Source organism: Mobula birostris, chromosome 2 (genome assembly GCF_030028105.1).
Source record: "Mobula birostris isolate sMobBir1 chromosome 2, sMobBir1.hap1, whole genome shotgun sequence".
NCBI classification, from domain to species: Eukaryota; Metazoa; Chordata; class Chondrichthyes; order Myliobatiformes; family Myliobatidae; genus Mobula; species Mobula birostris.
The window spans coordinates 120,669,589-120,692,000 of record NC_092371.1 but is presented as its reverse complement, the minus strand read 5'-3'; the positions used below and the strand labels follow the sequence as shown (position 1 = coordinate 120,692,000).

Genomic DNA, 22,412 nt, shown 5'->3' with positions numbered 1-22,412 from the left:
CAAGGAATTCCTTGGTGCATTTTCTGTGAATTCCTTGATATCTCATGCTCCATCGTGCTGGCTGAATGTGGTGGGAGTGTTGATGCCAGGGACATTGAGCTTGGAAAGAATCCTGACTTGTTCGATGTTTAGGATGTCGTTCTCTCGATAATCACCTTTCAAGTAGAAGCTTTACTGGAGTCCTGATATATTTTTGCAGCAAGGAATATTGAGGGACGGAATGGTCTGATGGCACAGTCATGCTTGACCCAACTCCAGTATGGAATTGGAATTGTTTACATACTTTCTTTTGCAGATAAAGACTGTTAATGGATAGAAAGCCAGACATGTATACTCTCTCACTGCCCATCAACACATCCCCTTCCCTGATTCTCCTGCCCCCCACTGAAGATATTTTATGTTAACCAATTAGCTTCTTAAGCTCCACATCTTTGGGGATGGGAGATCTGAAAACTGAATGCAAGCATGGTGACTTTCACAGAAATAAGGCAACATGATGCCAATCTGAAATTCAGGCAATAATCAACTCTGAGAAAGTGAATCTCAGGGTTGTATGTGGTGACGTTAATTTACTTTGATAATAAATTTACCTTGAACATGATTCCTTGTCAATGACCATACATCAGCTGGATGTTGAGTGACTAGAATAATTCAGTTCACGAACAAGACTGAGTTGACACGTAGCACCTGCAGAATGATATTGTATGCACTCACTGACATGTTGACAGATATATTCAATGCTAATGAAGCTGAATGCTTTATTTGTCTGCTATTCTCAGAAAAGCAAGAGTGAAATGTAACCTCAATGAATATCTTTTACGCAGTATTGCATATATTTACAGGAAGCAGGTGGGTGGATTTTCTATTTTTAACCAAAATCAAAGCCTAGCAGAAAATCACAGCAGAATTAATATTGATTAATATTAATAATTCCTGATAATGAGCTTCAAAATTCAAAGGAAATTTATTATCAAGATATATATATGTCACCAAATACAACCATGAGATTTATTTTCTTGTGAGCATACTGAATAAGTCTATAGGATAATAGCCATAACAGAATCAATGAAAGACCACCCAATTTGGGTGTTCATCCACTGTGCAGAAGACAGCAAACTGTGCATATACAAAATGAAAGAAATAATAATAAATAAATAAGCAATAAATATCGAGAACGTGAGATGAAGAGTCCTTAAATGTGAGTCCATCGGTGGCGGGTACATTTCAATGATTGGACAAGTTATCCCCGTTGGTTCAAGAGCCTGTTGATTGAGGGGTAGTAACTGTTCTTGTACAGTAAATCCTGAGGCTCCTGTACCTTCTCCCCGATAGCAGCAATGAGAAGGGTGGGGATCCCTGATGATGGATACTGCTTTCCTGTGAAAGCTTTTCATGTAGATGTGCTCATTGGTTGGGAGGGCTTTACCTGTGATACACACTACTTCCTGTAGGATTTTCCATTCAAGGACGTTGGTGTTTCCCTAGCAGGCTCTGAAGCAGCCAGTCAATATACTCTCCACTACACATTTAAAGAAATTTGTCAAGAGTTTTAGATTTCATTCCAAATCTCTGCTAACTCATAAGGAAGTAGAGGGGCTGCTGTGCTTTCTTTATAATGCGCTTGTATGCTGGGTTGAGGACAGATCCTCTGAACTAATAACACCAAGAGATTTAAAGTTGCTGATTCTTTCCACCTCTGATTCTCTGATGAGGACTGGCTCATGGGTCTCTAGTTTCCCCCTCCTGAAGTCAATAATCAGCTCCTTGGTCTTGCTGACGTTGAGAAAGAGATTGTTGTTATGGCACTGCTCAGCCAGATTTCCAATCTCCTTCTTACATGGTGATTCATTACCACCTTTGATTTGGCCTACGACAGTGGTATCGTCAGCAAACCTGACCATGGCATTGGAGATTACCACACAGTTGTAAGTGTAAAGCAAGTAGAGCAGGTGCTAAGCACGCAGCCTTATGGGAGCACCTGTCTGATGGAGATCATGGAGGAGATGTTGCCAATCCAAACTGACTGGCGTCTGCAAGTGAGAAAATGAAATAAGAATCAGAATCCAGTTTAATATCACCGGCATATGTTGTGAAATTTGTTAACTTAGCGGCAGCAGTACAATGTAATACATGATAATATGGAAAAAAATAATTAAATCAATTACATTAAGTATATATATGTATATTAAATAGTTACATTGAAACAGTAGGAACACAAAATTATTGGAAATCGCATGGCGGCGGGGAAGAAGCTGTTTCTGAGTGTGTGCCTTCGGGCTTCTGTACCTCCCTCCTGATGGTAACAGTGAGATGTAAGTGAGGAAACAGATTCGATAGGTCTCAAAGGCAAGGACTCTGGACACAGTCTTGGTAGTAAAGGATTTTATTTACAGAAGGCAAATGTGGGAAAATGGCAACAGAAGCAATGCACACACACAATTTACAGTAGTCGGATCAGCAATAAAACACGTGGATAATTAATAAAATCGCATGGGGACAAAGTACATGCGCACACACACAATTTACAGTAGTCAGATCAGCAATAAAACACGCAGACAATTAATAAAATCGCGTGGGAACGAAGTGCATGCACACACACACACACACACAACCAAGGGAAAAGTCAATAAGATACCCGACACCCTTGACTCTGTGCGGACACGGCTCTTATGATAGTAGAGACGATACCCACACCCCTAACCCTATTCAATGCACGACTCACCAACGGCAGGGTGGTCCCTTGGAGGTAGCAAAAAAAGAGAAAGGGTCAAGCACACATGGCTTCCTTCACAGTGCAGCAGGGCTGATGAGCCCAGCCCAGGTGATTCACAGGGAAGCCAATGGCTCGGTGCCAGCAGGTTAAGCTGATCACAAGGGCCAATTGCCTGAGGTCAAGTGCAAGGCTAATTAAAGGGGCCAATGGTTAGGTGTGCATTGATGGGCGAGGAGGGGTCAAACCTTGACTGGCATGTGGTGTGTCTTTCGACCAGGTAAATAGGCAGTGCTGTCACGTGACAGTCACGACCAATGTTCCCTCTAATTTTTAGTAAACAGTGTGCTCAAAAATCTTATGTTGTGCAAATTTTTTTCCTGTGACAAAAGTATGTGTGCACTGAATGCACACCTGGCACAGTTTATGTAGCTTTACAAAATATTTGACATAAAACTGCACAGAATAACAACAAAATAACATATTTAAGTCACTCATTATTTTTTCTCTCTCCTGTCTTTGGCATTTACCCATTCTTTGTAAACTCTATCTAGACTAATAGAACTTCCATCCAATTGATATGGTCTTACTCTCAAAGGGTATTTCACATTTAAAGATGTCTTTTAGGGCATTATGTATCCCATTCCAATAGTCTTTGATAACAGGGCATCCCCAGAAAATATAATAATGGTTTGCATTTTGATTTCCACTATTTCTCCAGCAAACAGCAGGGTTATATATTTTGGGTATATACCTCAAGAATGATTGAAAAGAGATAAATATTTAATGAATGTACTGCTGGTGGCTGGTAAAAAGACCCTTACCAAGAAATGGTTATCACAGGAAAGCCCAACTCTAAATGTATGGATTGAAATTACAATGGACATTTACAAAATGAAGGTAACAGCATCTGTCAATCATAAGTTGGAACAATTTTATTCATACTGGAAAAAATAGTTTAACTACATAACACCTCATAGGCCTGATTTTATTCTCATAAGTCAATGAATATGTTGTTAAAAAAAATCACTCCCTACTCTGTACATAGTTTTCTTCTTTCGATTGTTCTTTCTTTCCTTTCCTTTCTATCAGATAAATATTATGTGGAGATTTGTGACATATGATTATATATGTACAGTATCTGAAATACATCTTATGGAAATGTTTGATGATGAAATTCAATAAAAAATAAATTACAAAAAAAAAAGAAAAAGAAAAACTTGAACAGGTACATGGGTGAGAGGTGTATGGAGGGATATGGTCCAGGTGCAGGTCAGTGGGACTAGGCAGAAAAATGGTTCGGCACAGCCAAGAAGGACCAAAAGGCCTGTTTCTGTGCTGTAATGTTCTATGGTTCTATGATAGCTTTTGATTCTCATTAACATATCCAAATGACATTCACCTAAAGGGTTTCTCAGCTTGTTTTTGAGTTGATACATGAGGCTAAAGCCTCGCTCACAGTCCACACTAGACACAAGAAAGGTTCCCCCAATGTCCATCAACTGTGCAAGGTGGCAAAACTGGTCATTTTGAAGTACAAATGCCACCATTTGAGCAAAGTTTGAAATCAGTTTGGATTTAATTTTTTCTTGCACAGAAAATTTGAAATAATTAAACTTTCTAACTATTACAGTATTTTCAGCTAGAAAATCATGATATTTTAGACATAAGGCATTAACTTGTTCATCGCCAAATGTGAAGTCACAATCTGCAATTGCGGAGAAGTCAAAAGCTGACCATTTTTGTACCTCATCTTCAGGAAACCTTTCTTCTAAATAAACACAGACTATTTATAAAGGTCAACAGCGAACTTGTATCTACTGTGACGTATTCTTCACGTTGTTGGCTTAGCAAAACTTTAACTTTGTCACTCCACGAAACATTGTCTCCCAGATCCCGGAACAGAATAGGTGAGGTGATGTAAATTAGTGACGTGCATTGTGGTATTTGAAAAACCGACTAACTAGTTAACAGAAATATTTAGCTAAAAGATTATTTTCAATAAGTATAATTATTAATTACTACATTAGTTTAGGTAACTAACCTTTTGTGCGCACAGTAATTTCCTTTGTGCGCTGGTTGAAAAATGTGTGTGTGTGCGTACACGCGCACAGCTTAGAGGGAACATAGGTCATGACCCCTCCAATACATGAGAAGAGGGCATGTCCTGGGTAATTGTGGGGGGTGGGGGGGGGGGAGAAGGATCCTTGATAATGGACACCGCCTCTCTGAGGCGAGGATCCAGTTGCACAAGGCATTTTTGAGGCCAAGGTCTTGGAGTTTATGGATTAGTTTTGAGAGATTAATGGTATTGAATGCTGAGCTGTAGTCAATAGAGAACATCCTGATGATCTTTGATGTCCAGTTATTCCAGGGTTGAGTGAAGAGCCAGTGAGATGGCATCTGCTGAGGACCGATTGCTCTTGTAGGCAAATTGGAGTGGATCTAAGTCACTTCACAGGCAGGAGATGATAAACATCAACCTCTGTGGATGTAAGTGCTACTGAGCGATAGTCATTGAAGCAGGTCACCACGCTCTTACTGGGCACCAGTATAATTGAAGCATGTGGGTACCACACACAGTCGAAGTAAGAGGTTAGAGATCTCATTGAACACTCCAGCCTGTTGATCAGCACAGGTCTTTAGTCCTTGGCTGGATGCTTTTCGTGGGTTCACCCTCCTGAAGGCTGCTGCACATTGGCCTCAGACAAATAGCTAACAATTACAGTATTTAATCTAATGGTTTGTTGTTTAGATCCAGAAAAAGAGCGCTCTTCCCATTAAAGTAGTCATGTGCAAGGTGTAAGAGGGCATGAATATCCAATATTATTGAAGAAGGAATGTGTGGTACAATTGAACTCTTTTTCTCTTAGTTCTTATGCAGATAATGGAGGGTAGACTTTATGTAGGCAGAAATGTCTCTTTTAGTTGGGTGTTTCATCACTAGTTTAGTTAGTTGAGAACAATATTGTGGGCCATGGGGTCTATTCCTGTGCTGCACTGTCCCATGTTCCATGTCTGTATGTCATTCTGTCCTTTAATTGAAAAGTAATCTGCTCACCTTTGACCATAGTGGAAAGGAGTACGCAGATGAACCCCTAACTCTGTAACACAATGACCCAATAAAAGCTAAGAATTATGGGCCACTTTACTCCCTTAATGTTTGATTTTTCATATATGGCTCCATTACAAAGTGCCCAGCTTATAACTGAACAGCTTCCACTTGCACAACATAATGCATGAGTCATTGGAGTAGATGTTGACTTCGGAAAATGTGAGACATCTACGCCTGCTCTCTCAAGAGAAAGAAAATTAATTTTAAGGAGTTCGGTACAGGGAATGTTGAGAAGTAGTTTATGTTCCATTTTCATTTTTGACGTCGCCTACAATTCAGTGAAGTGCTGAACTTCCTCACTGAAATATGATGTTAATAAACGTCTCCTTCCTTGTGTTATTTTAAAGTATTTTTCTGTATTTGCAGGTTACTTTCAGGTTTACAATTTGTAGTTACTGAGGGCATCTAAGAGGATATTTTTCACACTCAGTCTAACTAAGTCTAATTGGATTGCATACAAGTTTTTGCTGCTCTTTCACTGCTGCTGCTCTTTTTTTGGGTGGGGAATTAACTACCATAAAAGGAGGAGAGCATATTCACAGAGCTCCATTATGTAGCCCTTCTGCTCATTGAGAAGTAATGCCGTTACTTTACCAAGGATACTATCAAAAGCTTGTGCTCACTGTTCTAGCCATAGACCAAGGTAGGAGTAATATTAACACAGCGAGTTCTGCAGATGTTGGAAATCTGAAGCAAAACACACAAAATGCTGGAAGAACTCTAGTTAGTTAGTTAGTTAGTTAGTTAGTTAGTCATACTTTATTTGTCCCGGGGGAAATTGGTTTTCGTTACAGTTGCACCATAAATAATCAATAGTAATAGAACCATAAATAGTTAAATAGTAATAAGTAAATTATGCCAGTAAATTATGAAATAAGTCCAGGACCAGCCTATTGGCTCAGGGTGTCTGACCCTCCAAGGGAGGAGTTGTAAAGTTTGATGGCCACAGGCAGGAATGACTTCCTATGACGCTCTGTGTTGCATCTCGGTGGAATGAGTCTCTGGCTGAATGTACTCCTGTGTCCACCCAGTACATTATGTAGTGGATGGGAGACATTGACCAAGGTGGCATGCAACTTAGACAGCATCCTCTTTTCAGACACCACCATGAGAGAGTCCAGTTCCATCCCCACAACATCACTGGCCTTACGAATGAATTTGTTGATTCTGTTGGTGTCTACTACCCTCAGCCTGCTGCCCCAGCACACAACAGCAAACATGATAGCACTGGCCACCATAGACTCGTAGAACATCCTCAGCATCGTCCGGCAGATGTTAAAGGACCTCAGTCTCCTCAGGAAATAGAGACGGCTCTGATCCTTCTTGTAGACAGCCTCAGTGTTCTTTGACCAGTCCAGTTTGTTGTCAATTCGTATCCCCAGATATTTGTAATCCTCCACCATGTCCACACTGACCCCCTGGATGGAAACAGGGGTCACCGGTACCTTAGCTCTCCTCAGGTCTACCACCAGCTCCTTAGTCTTTTTCACATTAAGCTGCAGATAATTCTGCTCACACCATGTGACAAAGTTTCCTACCGTAGCCCTGTACTCAGCCTTATCTCCCCTGCTGAGGCATCCAACTATGGCAGAGACATCAGAAAACTTCTGAAGATGACAAGACTCTGTGCAGTAGTTGAAGTCCAAGGTGTAAATGGTGAAGAGAAAGGGAGACAAGACAGTCCCCTGTGGAGCCCCAGTGCTGCTGATCACTCTGTCGGACACACAGTGTTGCAAGCACACGTACTGTGGTCTGCCAGTCAGGTAATCAAGAATCCACGACACCAGTGAAGCATCCAGGCAGGCGGGTCAGGTAGCATCCATGGAAATGAACAAAAAGCCTATGTTTCAGCATGGGACTCTTCTTTAGGACTGGAAAGGAAGGAGGAAAATATCAGAATAAAAAGGTGGGGGAAGGGGAAGGAAGATGGCCAGAAGGTGATGGGTGAAGCCAGGCAGGTGAGAAAGATAAAGGACTGAAGAGGAAGGAATCTGATTGGAGAGGAGAGTGGACTGTAAGAGAAAGGGAAGGAGGAGGGGCACCGGGGGAGGTGATAGGCAGGTGAGAAGCAGTAAGAGGCCAAAGTGGGAAGGAAAAAAAATTGCGGGAAGGAGAAATTGATTTCATGTCATCAGGTTGGATGCTATCCAGACAGACTTTAAATAAGGTGCTGCTCCTCCACTCTGAGGGTGTCCTCAAGAGACAAGAAGAGGCCACATGTCAGAATGAGCATGGGAATCATATCGATGTGATTGATCACTATGTTCAGACAGAGATCTACAGACCGAATCGAGGCTTTGAAGTCTAGCTTATCCAAGTGGCGGAACCCATTGTCTGGATAGAGAGTTAAGGTTCTGATCACTGCTCAAAGCAGCAGAACCTAACGTTGAGATGGAGAGTTAAACACTGGGCCCGACTGAAAAGGTCACGGTACTGGGGCCCGAGTGGGCTCAGATCACTGCTCTATGATCTTTACTCACCTCTGTACTGAATTATGGCACCCTCTTTGCAAACTTTAGTTCAGAAACACTATTTGATTGTGGTTACTGTTTGCATGATTTGTTTTTCATTGCACATTGGGTGTTCAACTGTCTTTTTTATGGGTTACTTTTTATTTTTATGGGTTCTTTTTTATGGGCATTATGTGGTTTTCATCCTCTGCACCTTCTTGACATTAAGAATATATATGTATAATCTTTATCTATATAGTTGTTTCTTTGGGTGTCTTTGTTTCACAGCTGCCTGTAAGGAGATGAATCTCAAGGTTGTATAATGTATACATACTTTGATAATAAATGTCCTATAAACTTTGAACTTAAAATGGCCATCGGGAAGTTTTGCCTTAGGTGGTTGGAGCGGAGATGCTCGACAAAATGGTCCCCCAATTGATGCTGGGTCTCACCAATGTAGAGGAGGTCATATTATGAGCGTTGACCCCAGAAGATTCGCAGGTGAAGTGTTGCCTCACCTGGAAGGACAGTTTGGGGACCTGAATGGAGGTGAAGGACGGGGTGAATGGGCATGCAACTTGCAGGGATAAGTGCTAGGAGAGAGATTAGTGGGGAGGGACGAATGGACAAGGGATCCAACAACACTTAAAGTGGTTTCACCATTTAGGACAAGGCAGTACATACCTTTGGCATGGCATTACAATCCCAGCTGGCTATCTGAAATCATTGAAGTACAGTAGATGATGAATCCTGAATTATAAAATGCCTAGTCAAAATATAGCTTTGTTAGAATGTGTGAGAGGCCAAAGACCTTGAGGTCAGAATGGAAATGGAATGAAGAATTAAAATAACAGGCAAATGGGTCATTTTTGCAAACTGAAATGGAGATATTTTTGTCAATCATTCCAGTCTTTCTAAGAGGAGATGGCTTTGTGAGCATTTAATCAGAATCAGATTTTTTTTTTAAAAAAGTACAGAGGAATTGCTGCTCCACTTGGAAGGAACTTTTTTGGTCCCCAGAATGCAGGAAAGGAGAACTGAAAGGGTAAATCTTCTGCAGATGCTTGGGAAAGTCCTAACAGAGTGAGAGCAGCTCCTTAGAAATACTGAAAGGGAAGGGAAGAAGTGCATGCTGTAAATAGCTTTACCTTTATACAGAATTATAAATTATTTATGTTGCCTTAAGTGAACCAGCTGGAGAAGTTTTTTCCTTGCATTCTGATAACTAAAATATTATTGTTTGCAATTTGTATTAATTTATGTATTTATAGTTTTTTTTCCTGTTATTTTTCTTGCAGTTAGACTGTCAAAATATTTATACATTTTATGCTTCAGTTGAATGATTGAGATTTTTAATATTTGCAGGCTTGCAATTACTTGTGGCCATCTTTCGGGGTATGGAAGTGTGCAGACAAAAATAAAGGATGGTTTTTTATTCAAGGTAAGTGAGTCAAAGAGATTGGAAAACTATTCAGTTAATTAGCATTGTTTTTTAAGATTGGCCATGTAGTTAACCTTAAAGTGGTCCAATATTTTGCCAAAAGTGTGATGTCTTGAAATAGCTAGTAAGCTGTATTGATGGAATACTCGGTTTGTTTGGAACAGAATTCTGAAGACAATATTTGAATTTTAAAGTAGTGTAAAAAAAAAGGATCTGTTTTCAATATATCATATGTAAAGATAGTTACGCTATCTCTGAGGCATCACCCTTGGTAGTCCTTTGGGGTCTACTGCTGTTCTTTGGGCTCAGCAGCCACAACAAAACCTATTGTAAGATGGGCAGACTCTGCCACTGCTGGGAAATGAGGTGCTCGAGTGGAGAGTGTGATTGGATAGTTTTAGGAGATGTGCAATCTGTCCGCTATTTCTGCAACAGGTGATACTACAGAGCCATTCTGAACGCTGCTACTTCATTTTGATTGATCATGCGGCAGGAATTCCATTGGGTCAATGTTACTATTTGTTAGAGAGACTTTGAGGACGCCTTTAAAGTATTTCCTCTGAACTTCATGTCATCTTTTGGCGTAATGGGCTCAGAATAGAGTGTCTGTTATAGGAGTCTAATGTTGGGCATTGAACAATATGGCTTATTAAAGTTAGCTGTGAGTACTTGGAGCCTTAACACTGGGAATATCTTGGGAGCAGAAATTTACTTCGGTTTTTTTACTCTCCTGGTGAATGTGGAAAAGGTAATCACCATCATCAGCGTTATGTGCTGAGTTGTATAGCGTAAGCGATCCTTTTCCCGTGACCATGATTATTCTTGGCAAACTTTTCTATAGAAGTGGTTTGCCATTGTCTTCTGGGCAGTGCCTTTACAAGACAGGTGACCCCAGTCATTATCAATACTCTTCGGACATTGCTTGGCGCCAGTGTTCGCCTAACCAGGACTTGTGGTATGCATCAGCTGCTCGTACGACCATCCACCACCTGCTCTCATGGCTTCACATGACCCTGACTGGGGGGCTAAGCAGGTGCTACTCCTTGCCCAAGAGTGACCTGCAGGCTAGTGGAGGGAAGGAGCGCCTTACACCTCCTTTGGTAGAGACGTATCTCTATCCCATGACCCAGGGAAGAATCTATGGTGCCCTGCTGTTTGATAGACTATATAAGCATTGTATTGGGTTTGAGGTCTTGAACTTCAAACACTCTTCTTTGAATAGCCAAAAGCTATCTTTGTGCACTGGAAGTAGAGTGAATTTCATCATCAAAATTTGCCTTTGCTGAGACATGGATATTGAGAGATGGAAAATAATCCATATATCCTGTGGTCGTGTCTGAATCTTTATGGTTGGAACAATGGAGGCAGCCAGTAGAGAAGTTTTGCTCCACGCATGTTCACTGTAAGCTCTCTTCTCTGTTATGTTCTGTGGAATAGTTCCACACCAGCAAGGAACTGGTTGGAGGAGAGTACAATATTGTGGCAAGAAAGATTGGGTAAGAGGTTGGAGTGATTGAGGTCAAACACACCTGTGTCGGTCTGCATTGATATTGGGTCTTTGCCAGACCATTTTCTTAGAATCACGGATTGCAAACCATAATGTAGCATAATAGAATAATAACGAATTCCTCAACTAAATTTAAGGTGATTTCTCAACCACACTTGCTTAACAAAGTTAAATGCCTTTGCAGAATAATGAAAGGTCATAGATGAGGGGTGATTGATAAGTTCGTGGCCTAAGGTAGAAAGGGATGAGTTATACAGCTCTGGTTACATGCACACGCAGGTCAACTCTGAGTGATTATGCAGAAAGTTTGAAGTTAATAACCCATCTCCTTCTACCTTAGGCCACGAACTTATCAGTCACCCCTGATGAGTTATGCCAAAAGAGATTCATTATCGTTATGTGCAGTGTCATATGATGTGGGTGATCATGGTCTATGACCATGATTGTTCTTGGCAAATTTTTCCACAAAAGTCTTTTGCCATTACCTTCTTCTAAGCAGAGTCTTTGCAAGACAGGTGACCCCAGCCATTATCAATACTCTTCAGAGATTGTCTTCCTGAAGTGGTCACATAACCAGAACTTGTGATATGCACCAGCTGCTCATACGGCCATCCACTACCTGCCCCCATGGCTTCACACGACCCTGATGCAGGTGCTACACTTTGCCCAAGGGTGTCCTGCAGGCTAGCAGAGGGAAGGAGCATCTGACACCTCCTTTGATAGAGTTGTATTTCCATCCTGCCACCCATTATGAGAGATTATGGAACATTTTAAAGCACTTTAAAATAATCAGAGTGGAAGCTGAATACGAACACAAGGGCACTTTACATCATCAGCTCTTTTCACTGACACTGCAGTCTGTCGGCAGAATTTCCCCTTCAGTAAAAACAACTTTCCGAGGAATTGATAAGCTCAGAGTTCTTCCCCATCACAGCATTTTGGTGAAAATTGATGTCAAAGGACTAACTGGATTAAAATGGATGAACTTGAAAGAAGTAAAGTGGGCAGCAAACAAGAATTGTCAAGGAAAGGATTTGTGTTATTCAGGTATCGTTCTTTCATGTTGTAAGGAGAATAGTTTTAATTATTGGACCACATTGATTTTTTAAAAAAAAGCTTTGAACCAGTCAAATTAATCAGTATCGAAGGGGACAATTACTTTGTTTCATTTGCAGAATGAGTTGTGTTCATAATCAGCATTAGAGACGATTGCATTGCAATAAGGAATTCAAAGATGGGTAAAATCATTGGAGTCAAAGGTTATGAAAATAGAGTTTGTAATATTTTCTATCATGTCATCCTATAACATTCTTTTGTAGTTTTTGTAACATGTCCTAATATTTGTAGTTCTCAGTAAACTTTCAGAATGTTTTACATAGTGGTGCTCTGTGAGTCTCAGCCAGCTTTATAAGACTGGCTCAGCTCCTTTTGGTTGGGAGGCGTTTGGCTGCTGTCTCAGTGGAGCTCTCTGTTCTGACATTATTTTGGGGCCAGATTGATGGAGATAATCCAAAAGATTAGGCAATGGTCAGCACAGCAGTTCTCAGTAAATCATAGATCAAATAATGAGATATTTGTGGATTCTTGCTTGGATGATGCTGTAGTCTAAAATGTGCTAGTACCTATATTAAGATTCAAGCTTGAGTTGAATATTATTCAGCCATACATGAATACAGCAAAACAAAACGGTGGTCCTCTGCAAAACACAATACCAATAGTCATACACAGCACAAAGCACATATCAGTAAACATACAATCACATAAAAATATAATATAGCCCAAGTGTATAATATGGACCGATGGTGCATTGATGTTGGTGGCAAGAACAAGCTCACAGCAGTCCACAGACAAATGCAGTCTAGCTTGTCTTCCACTGAGTGAACACTGGTGGGAGGGGACAGTCCCCAATTCAGTGTGGACACCACACCACTCTGCCTCCAGCATCTCCGCTCCTGGGTGGCTGCAACAGGCAACCCTGCGGTGAGTCCTAGTCTGCATTACACCAAGGCCGTGCAGCTCCCCCACCGTCGGTCTTGCAATATTCTACATTACCAATGTCCAACAGGGTCTTGCGATCGCAAGAAAAACAGCCAGGACCACCACTCGCTGTTAGACTGCACACCGCCCTCATGCACTGACTCCGATGCCTTTCTGTAGCAGGCAGCAACACGTTCCACACCAAGTCCAGCTCCTCCTTTGATGGAGTACACCTGCAGTACTTGAAGTTCTTAACATCCAACAGTGGTCAATACCTGCTCCTATAATATTAAGTTTACATAAAAAAGTACCATGTACTGCTGCAACACAGTTTATAAAAACTGTAGCTTTAACTCCCTTCTAGTGAACTGTAGCTTTGATGAACACTATACTCAAGAATCACATACACAAATTTTAAAAAGGCAGTAACGCCTTTGGTTGGACCCAGAGATGCCTCTGCGCCCCTGTGCTGCTATCTTAAAGGAAGGTATTGCCATGAGGTCTTAAGCTTGTCTCTCTAGCAAAAATGTTATTAGTTAAGAGAGCGTCATGTTCCAAGAAGTTTTCCAGAAGGAGAAATTCACTGGTTAGTTTTCCATACACCTAGAGGGCATGATTGGAAGGGGACGTTGCTTCCTTTCCAATCCTGGCATTGAATTGCCCTGGAGGATCAGTTTTCTCAAGGTTGCAATGAAAATCTTGCTCTGCTTTGTTCCCAAGGTTCTTCATTTACTGAACCAAGCACCATGAGTGAATTCTTCTATCATAGAATCATTGGGAGGCTAGATTAATTTTATTTTTGACAGTAAAACTCACTCCCTAAAGATGGTGTTCCTCTTCCTGTTTGTCCTTTCAGAAGAAATTGTTGTACTCCCCATATTTTTCTATAAGCTGTCCATCTTACTGTGTTTCTTTCAGGGAGGTGATATTAGTGCCAGGGCAGATGAGTTCTTGAGCTTTGTTAACAGTGAGGTATTTAGGTGCTGTTGCTGGAGTTGTCAATGAGAGTTCAGATACTGCATGGTTTGAATTTCAGATCAAGGAGTTTGACTAAGCTGTGGACATTCTGCCAAGATACTGTGTGTGAGGTTTTACAACAATTAAATTGTGGTTATTTTAAAAAATGAATATTGCAGTGGATGTCTTCAGAATGAAAAGTTGGAAATAGTTTTTGAAATGATAGTTTTTAAGTTTTGTTTGAGAATTGAAATGTTACGTCAATACGTTTTAGACTAGTTTTTTTTTGTCATATTGCACATTTTTTATAGAATTAGAAACGTTACTATCCTGTAGGATAAAGGCACAATTTCAAAGTTATGCTCTAGTTATAAGTATGGAAAGAGAGATAAATATACTAATATATATTGCATGAAATCCCAAAAATCTAATGATCTATTATGAGATGGTTTTAGAGGTAATGGATTCTTTGGTTATTAGCTTTTAGAATTCTATTGGTTGCAGAATTTTCACTCCTGATCAGAAGGTACCAGATGGGATGCAATTATTTATGCAAAAAGGGAGGGAGAAAACAAGGGACTACTAATCTCTCATTGGTAGGGAATATGATGGAATGCACTATCAAGAATAAATTAATTCTCAAGTTGGTGGTCAGTGACTAGTTAGTTATCATAGGCATTGGTGCTTGAGCCCTGATAGCAACTCTCCATCATTCCATTCAAGAATTTTCCTACAGTACTTTTCAAAGTCTGTAACAGGAATTACTGGTTCTCCATTTGAACTAGAACATCTCATGCCCCATTGAACGGTCCCAGGTCAGGTATAGTGTGGGCTAGATACAGAGAGGACCTCCTTCTACATCGAACTGTCACGTACTCCAAGGGCAGTGACAGCATGGGTTAGATACGGAGTTAAACTCACTCTACACTGTCTCATCACACACTCCCAGGGCAGGGACAGTATTGGATAGATACAGAGTGAAGTGCCCTTTACACTGTCCCATTACACACTCCCAGGGCAGGGACAGCACTGGTTAGATAAAGAATGAAACTCCCTCTACACTGTCCCATTACACACTCTCAGGGCAGGGACAGTATTGGATAGATACAGAATGAAGTGCCCTTTACACTGTTCCATCACACACTCCCAGGGCAGGGACAGTAAGGGTTAGATACAGAGTGAAGCTCCCTCAAAACTGTTCCATCGCATGCTCACATTGATACATATATAAAATATAATCTCCTAATATAGGGACAGTATGGGTTAGATATGGTAAAGCTCACCCTGTCGTCAGCCAGGAAATGAATCAGAATGGGATGTAAAGTGAAATGTCTGATTTTTTTTTATTGTAGTTTAACTGATTTGAAAGCCTCTTGAGCATCCTTAGCATTTTCCCAGGTGGGGGCTTGTGGTGAAGAATCTGCCTATGATCAAGGGGGCAACAGCCTCTTTCAAGGCCTTTTGCTAGGTGCCTGGGGACGGCACTCGTTCTGGGTGAGGTCAGAGTCGGGCACATGCAGAAAATCAGGAACAACCAGCCACACCATCAGAATAGAATGACATCTCTTTAGGACAGAGATGATTTACGCAGAGGGTGGTGAATCTGTGGAATTCATTGTCACAGATGGCTGTGGAGGCCAAGTCACTGGGTATATTTAAAGTGAAGGCTGATAATTCTTGATTAGCAAGGGTATCAAAAGTTACAGGGAGATGGCAGGAAAAGGGGGTTGAGAGGGATAATAAATCAGCCATGATCAAATGGGGAGGAGACTTAATGGGCCCAAATGTCTTAATTCTGCTGCTGTGTTTTATGGTCTTATTCACGGTCCATGTGAATAGTTTTACTGAGAGACTACATGTCATACTTCCAAGCTTATCAGGCAGGATGCAGAAAAGATCTTTCCCCTTGATGAGAAGTCTAGGATCAGGGGCTCAATTTCAGAATTAGGGGTGAGTCATTAGGGATTGGGAGGACAAGAACTTTCTTCATGCAAAGGGTAGAGAACCTTGGGAATTTTTACTGTGTGGCAGTGTGAAGACTCTGCTGTGTTCATTGAAAACAGATTGATAGATGCCTAATATAAGACCATAAGACATAGGAGCAGAATTAGGTCATCTGGCCCATCAGGTCTGCTCCACCATTCAATCATGGCTGATCCTTTTTTTCAAATCTCCTCCTCAACCTCACTTCCCAGCCTTCTCCCCGTAACCTTTGATGCCATGTCCAATCAAGAACCTATCAATCTCTGCCTCAACGGCCTGGCCTCCACAGCTGAATGTGACAACAAATTCCACAAATTCAACACCCTCTAGCTAAAGAAATTTCTCCACATCTCTGTTTTGAAAGGGCACCCCTCTATCCTGAGGCTGTGCCCTCTTGTCCCAGACTCTCCCACCATGGGAAACATCCTTTCCACATCTACTCTGTCCAGGCCTTTCAACATTCAAAATGTTTCAATGAGATCCCCTCTCATTCAGGACATTAATCAAAGAATATGGGAAGTCTAGAAGATGGTGCTAAGGTAAATCAATCATAATAATAAATGGTGGAAAAGACTCAGAGAACCAGATGGCATCCTCCAGCTTTTTTATGCAATGTAGACCAGAAAATTACAGAAAAGAATTTTGATTGAGAATGTGGAATTATTTTATTTGATTTGTTTTTTTTTAAATATTTTGAAATGGTTTATATTTAAGGCAATATTTGCACATCGATACTCTGCACTAACTAGTTGCTCACTTTTTGTTTTAAAATAGGAACATATCGATAAAGCAATTCAACTGAGGCCACAAGATCCCAATCTGCACTATCTTCTAGGAAGATGGTGCTATGCTGTAAGTTGGCAAACTTTGTAATCTACCTTTGGGATAATATATAGCTCAGTGAGGCAGAGGTGCAATAGTCTTTCACTCTGTCTTTGTACTTTTCACTTTCTGCATTCCTTTACCAATAATATTTTATTATTTGGAGGAACTTTTCTTGTGAACTCACATATAGGGCTCTTCAGAAACTACATGTAAAGTACTGTGAGCGGTTTAGATCTCTTCATTTAACGATGAATATATTTAGCTTAGATGCTATAAGACCATAAGACATAGGAGCAGAATTAGGCCATTCAGCCCATCGAGTCTGCTCTGCCATTCCATCATGGCTGATCCCGGATCTGCTCAATCCCATTCCCCTGCCTTCTCACACATCCTCTGATGCCGTGACCAATCAGGAACCAATCAACTTCCGCCTTAAATACACCCACAGATCTGGCCTCCACCGCAGTGTGTGGCAGAGCATTCCACAGATTCACTACTTTCTGGCTAAAAAAAAGTCCTCCTTACCTCTGTTCTAAAAGGTTACCCCTGTATTTTGAGGCTGTGCTCTCTAGATCTGGATACCCCCCACCATAGGAAACATCTTCACCACATCCACCCTATCTAGTCCTTTCAACATCCCCCACACATTCTTCTAAATTCCAGTGAGTACAAACCCAAAACCACCAAACACTACTCATATGTTAACCCCTTCATTCTCGGAATCATCCTTGTGAACCTTCTCTGGACTCACTACAATAACAACACGTCCTTTCTGAAATATGGGGCCCAAAACTGTTGACAATACTCCAGTTGCAGCCTGACTAGTGTCTTTTAAAGGCTCAGCATTATCTCCTTGTTTTTATATCCTATTCCCCTTGAAATAAATGTCAACATTGCATTTGTCTTCTTTACCATAAACTCAACCCATAAATTAACCTTCTCGGAGTTTTGCACAAGGATTCCAAAGTCCCTCTGCACCTCTGATGTTTGAACCTTTTCCTCATTTAGATAATAGTGCGCTCTATTGTTCCTTTTAACAAAATGTATCATCGTACATTTCCCAACACTGTATTCCATCTGCCACTTTTTTTTACCCATTCTTACAATTTGTCTAAATCCTGCTGCAATCCCTTTGCTTCCTCAGCACTAGCTACCCCTCCACCTATCTTCATATAATCCACAAACTTTGCCACAAAGCCATCATTTTCATTATCCAGCAACACACATAAAAAATGCTGGTGAATGCAACAGGCCAGGCAGAATCTATAGGGAGGGTACAGTTGACGTTTCGGGCCAAGACCCTTCATCAGGACTAACTGAAAGAAGACATAGTAAGAGATGTGAAAGTGGGAGGGAGAGAGGGAGATCCAAAATGATAGGAGAAGACAGGAGGGGGAGGGATGGAGCCAAGAGCTGGACAGGTGATTGGCAAAAGGGATATGAGAGGATCATGGGACAGGAGGTCCGGGAAGAAAGACGGGGGGAGCGGGGAAGCCCAGAGGATGGGTAAGGAGTATAGTGAGTGGGACAGAGGGAGAAAAAAGAGAGAGAGAGAGAGAGAAAAAAAATTAATAATAAATAAATAACTGATGGGGTACGAAGGGGAGGTGGGGCATTAACGGAAGTTAGAGAAGTCAATGTTCATGCCATCAGGTTGGAGGCTACCCAGACGGAATGTAAGGTGTTGTTCTCCAACCTGAGTGTGGCTTCATCTTGACAGTAGAGGAGGCCGTGGATAGAATACCAGAATATCAAAAATGTGTGACCACTGGGAGATCCTGCTTTCTCTGGTGGACAGAGCATAGGTGTTCAGCGAAACGGTCTCCCAGCCCGCATCGGGTCTCGCCAATGTATAGAAGGCCTCATCAGGAGCACCAGACACAGTATATCACCCCAGCCAACTCACAGGTGAAGTGTCACCTCACCTGGAAGGACTGTCTGGGGCCCTGAATGGTGGTGAAGGAGGAAGTGTAAGGGCATGTGTAGCACTTGTTCCGCTTACAAGGATAAGTGCCGGGAGGGAGATCAGTGGGGAGTGATGGGGGGAAACGAATGGACAAGGGAGTCGCATAGGGAGCGATCCCTGCGGAAGGCAAAGCGAGGGGGGGAAGGAAAGATGTGCTTAGTGGTGGGGTCCCGTTGGAGATGACAGAAGTTACGGAGAATGATATGTTGGACCCGGAGGCTGGTGGGGTGGTAGGTGAGGACAAGTCATTGATAAACAATGTGAAAAGTAGCAGCCCCAATGTTGACCCCTGAGGAACACCACTAGTCATTGGCAGACAACCAGAAAAGGCCCCTTTTATTCCCACGCGCTGCCTCCTGCCTGTCAGCTATTCCTCTATCCTTGCCAGTATCTTTCCTGTAACGCCACAGAATTTTATTTTCTTAAGCAGCCTCATGTGTAGCACTTTATCAAATGCCTTCTGAAAATCCAAGTAAATGACATGCATTGCCTCTCCTTTGTCCACCCCGCTTGTTACTTCCTCGAAGTTTAACAGATTTGTCAGGCAAGATCTCCCTTCACAGAAATCATGCTGACTTTTATCATCAGACTCCAAGTATTCCAAAATCTCATCCTTAATAATAAGCTCCAACACTTCCCCAATCACTGAGGTTAGGCTAACTGCCCTATAATCTCCTTCTTTTGCCTTCCTCCCTTCTTAAAGATTGGAGTGACATTTGCAATATTACCATCCTCCGGGACCATTGCCAGAGTCAAGTGGTTCATGAAAGATCACAACCAATGCATCTGTTACCTCTTCAACAACCTCTCTCAGGACTCTGGGATGTAGTCCATCTAGTCCAGGTGACTTATCCACCTTAAGACTTTTGAGTTTGCTTAGCACTTTTTCTCTTGTAATAGCAATGGCACTCATTACTGCTCCCTGACAGTCACGGACCTCTGGCATACTGCTAGGTCTTCCACAGTGAAGACAGATGCAAAGTGTCTGTTAAGTTCATCTGCCATTTCTTTGTCCCCCATTACTACCTCACCAGAATCATTTTCCAGTAGTCCAAAATCAACTCTCACCTCCTTTTTACTCATTACATAACTGGAAAAAAACTTTTAGTATCCTGCTTTATATTATTCGCTACTCTGCCCTCATATTTCATCATTTCCCTTCTTATAGTTTTCTTAGTTGCCTTTTGTTGGATTTTAAAATCTTCCCAATTTATCCAACTTCCCATTACCTTATATGCCCTTTCATTGGCTTTTATGCAGTCCTTTACTTCCCTTGTCAGCCACAATTGCCATTGAGAACTACCTCCTCTGTGGGACATATCTATCCTGCGCCTTGTGAACTACTCCAAGAAACTTCAACCATCTCTGCTCTGCTGTCAAGTCCTCCAGTATTCTTCTCCAATCCACCTGGGCAAGCTCCTCTCTCGTGCCTCTGTAATTCCTGTTATTCCTAGTATCCTCCTCCGATCCACCTGGGCAAGCTCCCCTCTCATGCCTCTGTAATTCCCGTTATTCCCAGTATCCTCCTCCAATCCACCCGGACAAGCTCCCCTCTCGTGCCTCTGTAATTCCCATTATTCCCAGTATCCTCCTCCAATCCGCCTGGGCAAGCTCCCCTCTTGTGCGTCTGTAATTCCTGTTATTCCCAGTATCCTCCTCCAATCCACCTGGGCAAGCTCCTCTCTCATGCCTCTGTAATTCCCAGTATCCTCCTCCAAACCGCCTGGTCAAGCTCCCCGCTTGTGCCTCTGTAATTCCCATTATTCCCAGTATCCTCCTATGATCTACCTGGGCAAGCTCCCCTCTCGTGCCTCTGTAGTTCCAGTTATTCCATTGTGATACTGATACATGTGACTTATGCTTCTCCCTCTCAAATTGTAGTATGAATTCAATCGTTATGACCACTGCCTTCTAAGGGCTCCTTTACATTAAGCTGCCTAATGAGAACTGGGATGTTACATAACACCCAATCTAAAATAGCCTTTCCCTGAGTAGGCTCAAGCACAAGCTGCTCTAAAAACCCATCTCGCAGGCATTCAACAAATTCCCTCTCTTGTGATCCGACACCAACTTGATTTTCCCAATCCCTTTGCATATTGAAGTCCCCATTACAATTGTGTCATTACCCTTATTACATGCCTTTTCCAGCTTTTTGCAATCTCAACCCCATATCTTGACTACTATTTGGAGGCCTATATACGATTCCCATTTGTTTTTTTCACCCTCTCAGTTTCTTAACTCCATCCACAAAGATTCAATATGCTCTGACCCTACGTCACATCTTTCTAAAGATGTAATTCCATCTCTTAGCAACAGAGCCACACCACAGCCTATGCCTCCCTGCCTGTCCTCTTGATACAAAGTATATTCTGTGACATCATGCTCCCAACTGTGGCCCCTTTCAGCCATGACTCAGTGATGCCCACAACATCATACCAACCAGTCTCTAATTGCACCGCAAGTTCGTCCACCCTGTTCCGAATACTACATACATTTAAATACAGCACCTTCAGTCCTACGTTCTTCACCCTTTTGAATTTTGCCTCTGTGGTACAATTTAACTCTTTGCTCTGTTTGCATTTGTACGCAATCATTGGCTTGTCCTTCCTTACATTCATGTTACAATCATGATGTACTTATAAACCTGCTGGCTTATCCTCGGCTCTATCATACTGGTTCCCATCCCCTTGCCATATTAGTTTAAACCACTCCCAATAGCTCTAGTAAATTTGCCTGCAAGAATATCGGTCAGTGTAACCTGTCCCTTTTGTACAGATCCCACCTGCCCCAGAAGAGGTCCCAATTAGCCAGAAATCTAAATCCCTGCCCCTGCTCCAATTCTTCAGCCGTACATTTATCTGCCACCTTATTCTATTCCTATCCTTACTGTCACATGGCATGACAGGAATCCAGAGATTACTACTTTTGAGGTCCTGCTTCTCAGCTTCCTTCCTAACCCCCTATATTCTTTTTGCAGGACCTCCTCCCTTTTTCTACCAAGTCGTTGGTACTAGTATCTACCACGACTTCTGGCTGCTCATCCTCCCTTTTCAGGATATTATGGACGCATTCGGAAACATCGCGGACCCTGGCACCTGGGAGGCAAAATACCATTTGTGTTTCTTTTTCGCATCCATAGAATCACCTGTCTGTCCCCCTGACTATAGAATCCCCTATCACTGCTGCCATCCTCTTCAGTTCCCAACCCTTCTGAGCCATGGGGCCAGACTCAGTGCCAGAGGCTCGGCCACTGTTGCTTCCCCCAGGTAGGTCATCCCCTCCACAACAGTACTCAAAATGGAGTACTTACTGTTTAGGGGGACTGCCACAGGGGTGCTCTCCGTTATCTGAAGTTCTCCCTTCCCTCTCCTGACAGTCACCCACTTAGCTGTCTCTTGTAGCCTTTGAGGGTTATGGGGATCTAGCACTTGAGTCAGTGGTAACTATCTAGACAAACATTTGAACTGCCAAGGCATGAAAG

General features: G+C 42.0%; 1 protein-coding gene across 1 annotated transcript in view; it reads left to right on the top strand.

The window, feature by feature from the left end:
* Window positions 1-22,412, top strand: part of LOC140190492 (regulator of microtubule dynamics protein 2) — a 92,993-nt gene that overhangs the window by 57,275 nt on the left and 13,306 nt on the right. Inside the window, exons 5-6 of the mRNA XM_072247120.1 lie at window positions 9,641-9,716; window positions 16,915-16,992. Coding sequence (XP_072103221.1) covers window positions 9,641-9,716; window positions 16,915-16,992 — 154 coding nt within the window. The remainder of the gene's footprint in view (window positions 1-9,640; window positions 9,717-16,914; window positions 16,993-22,412) is intronic.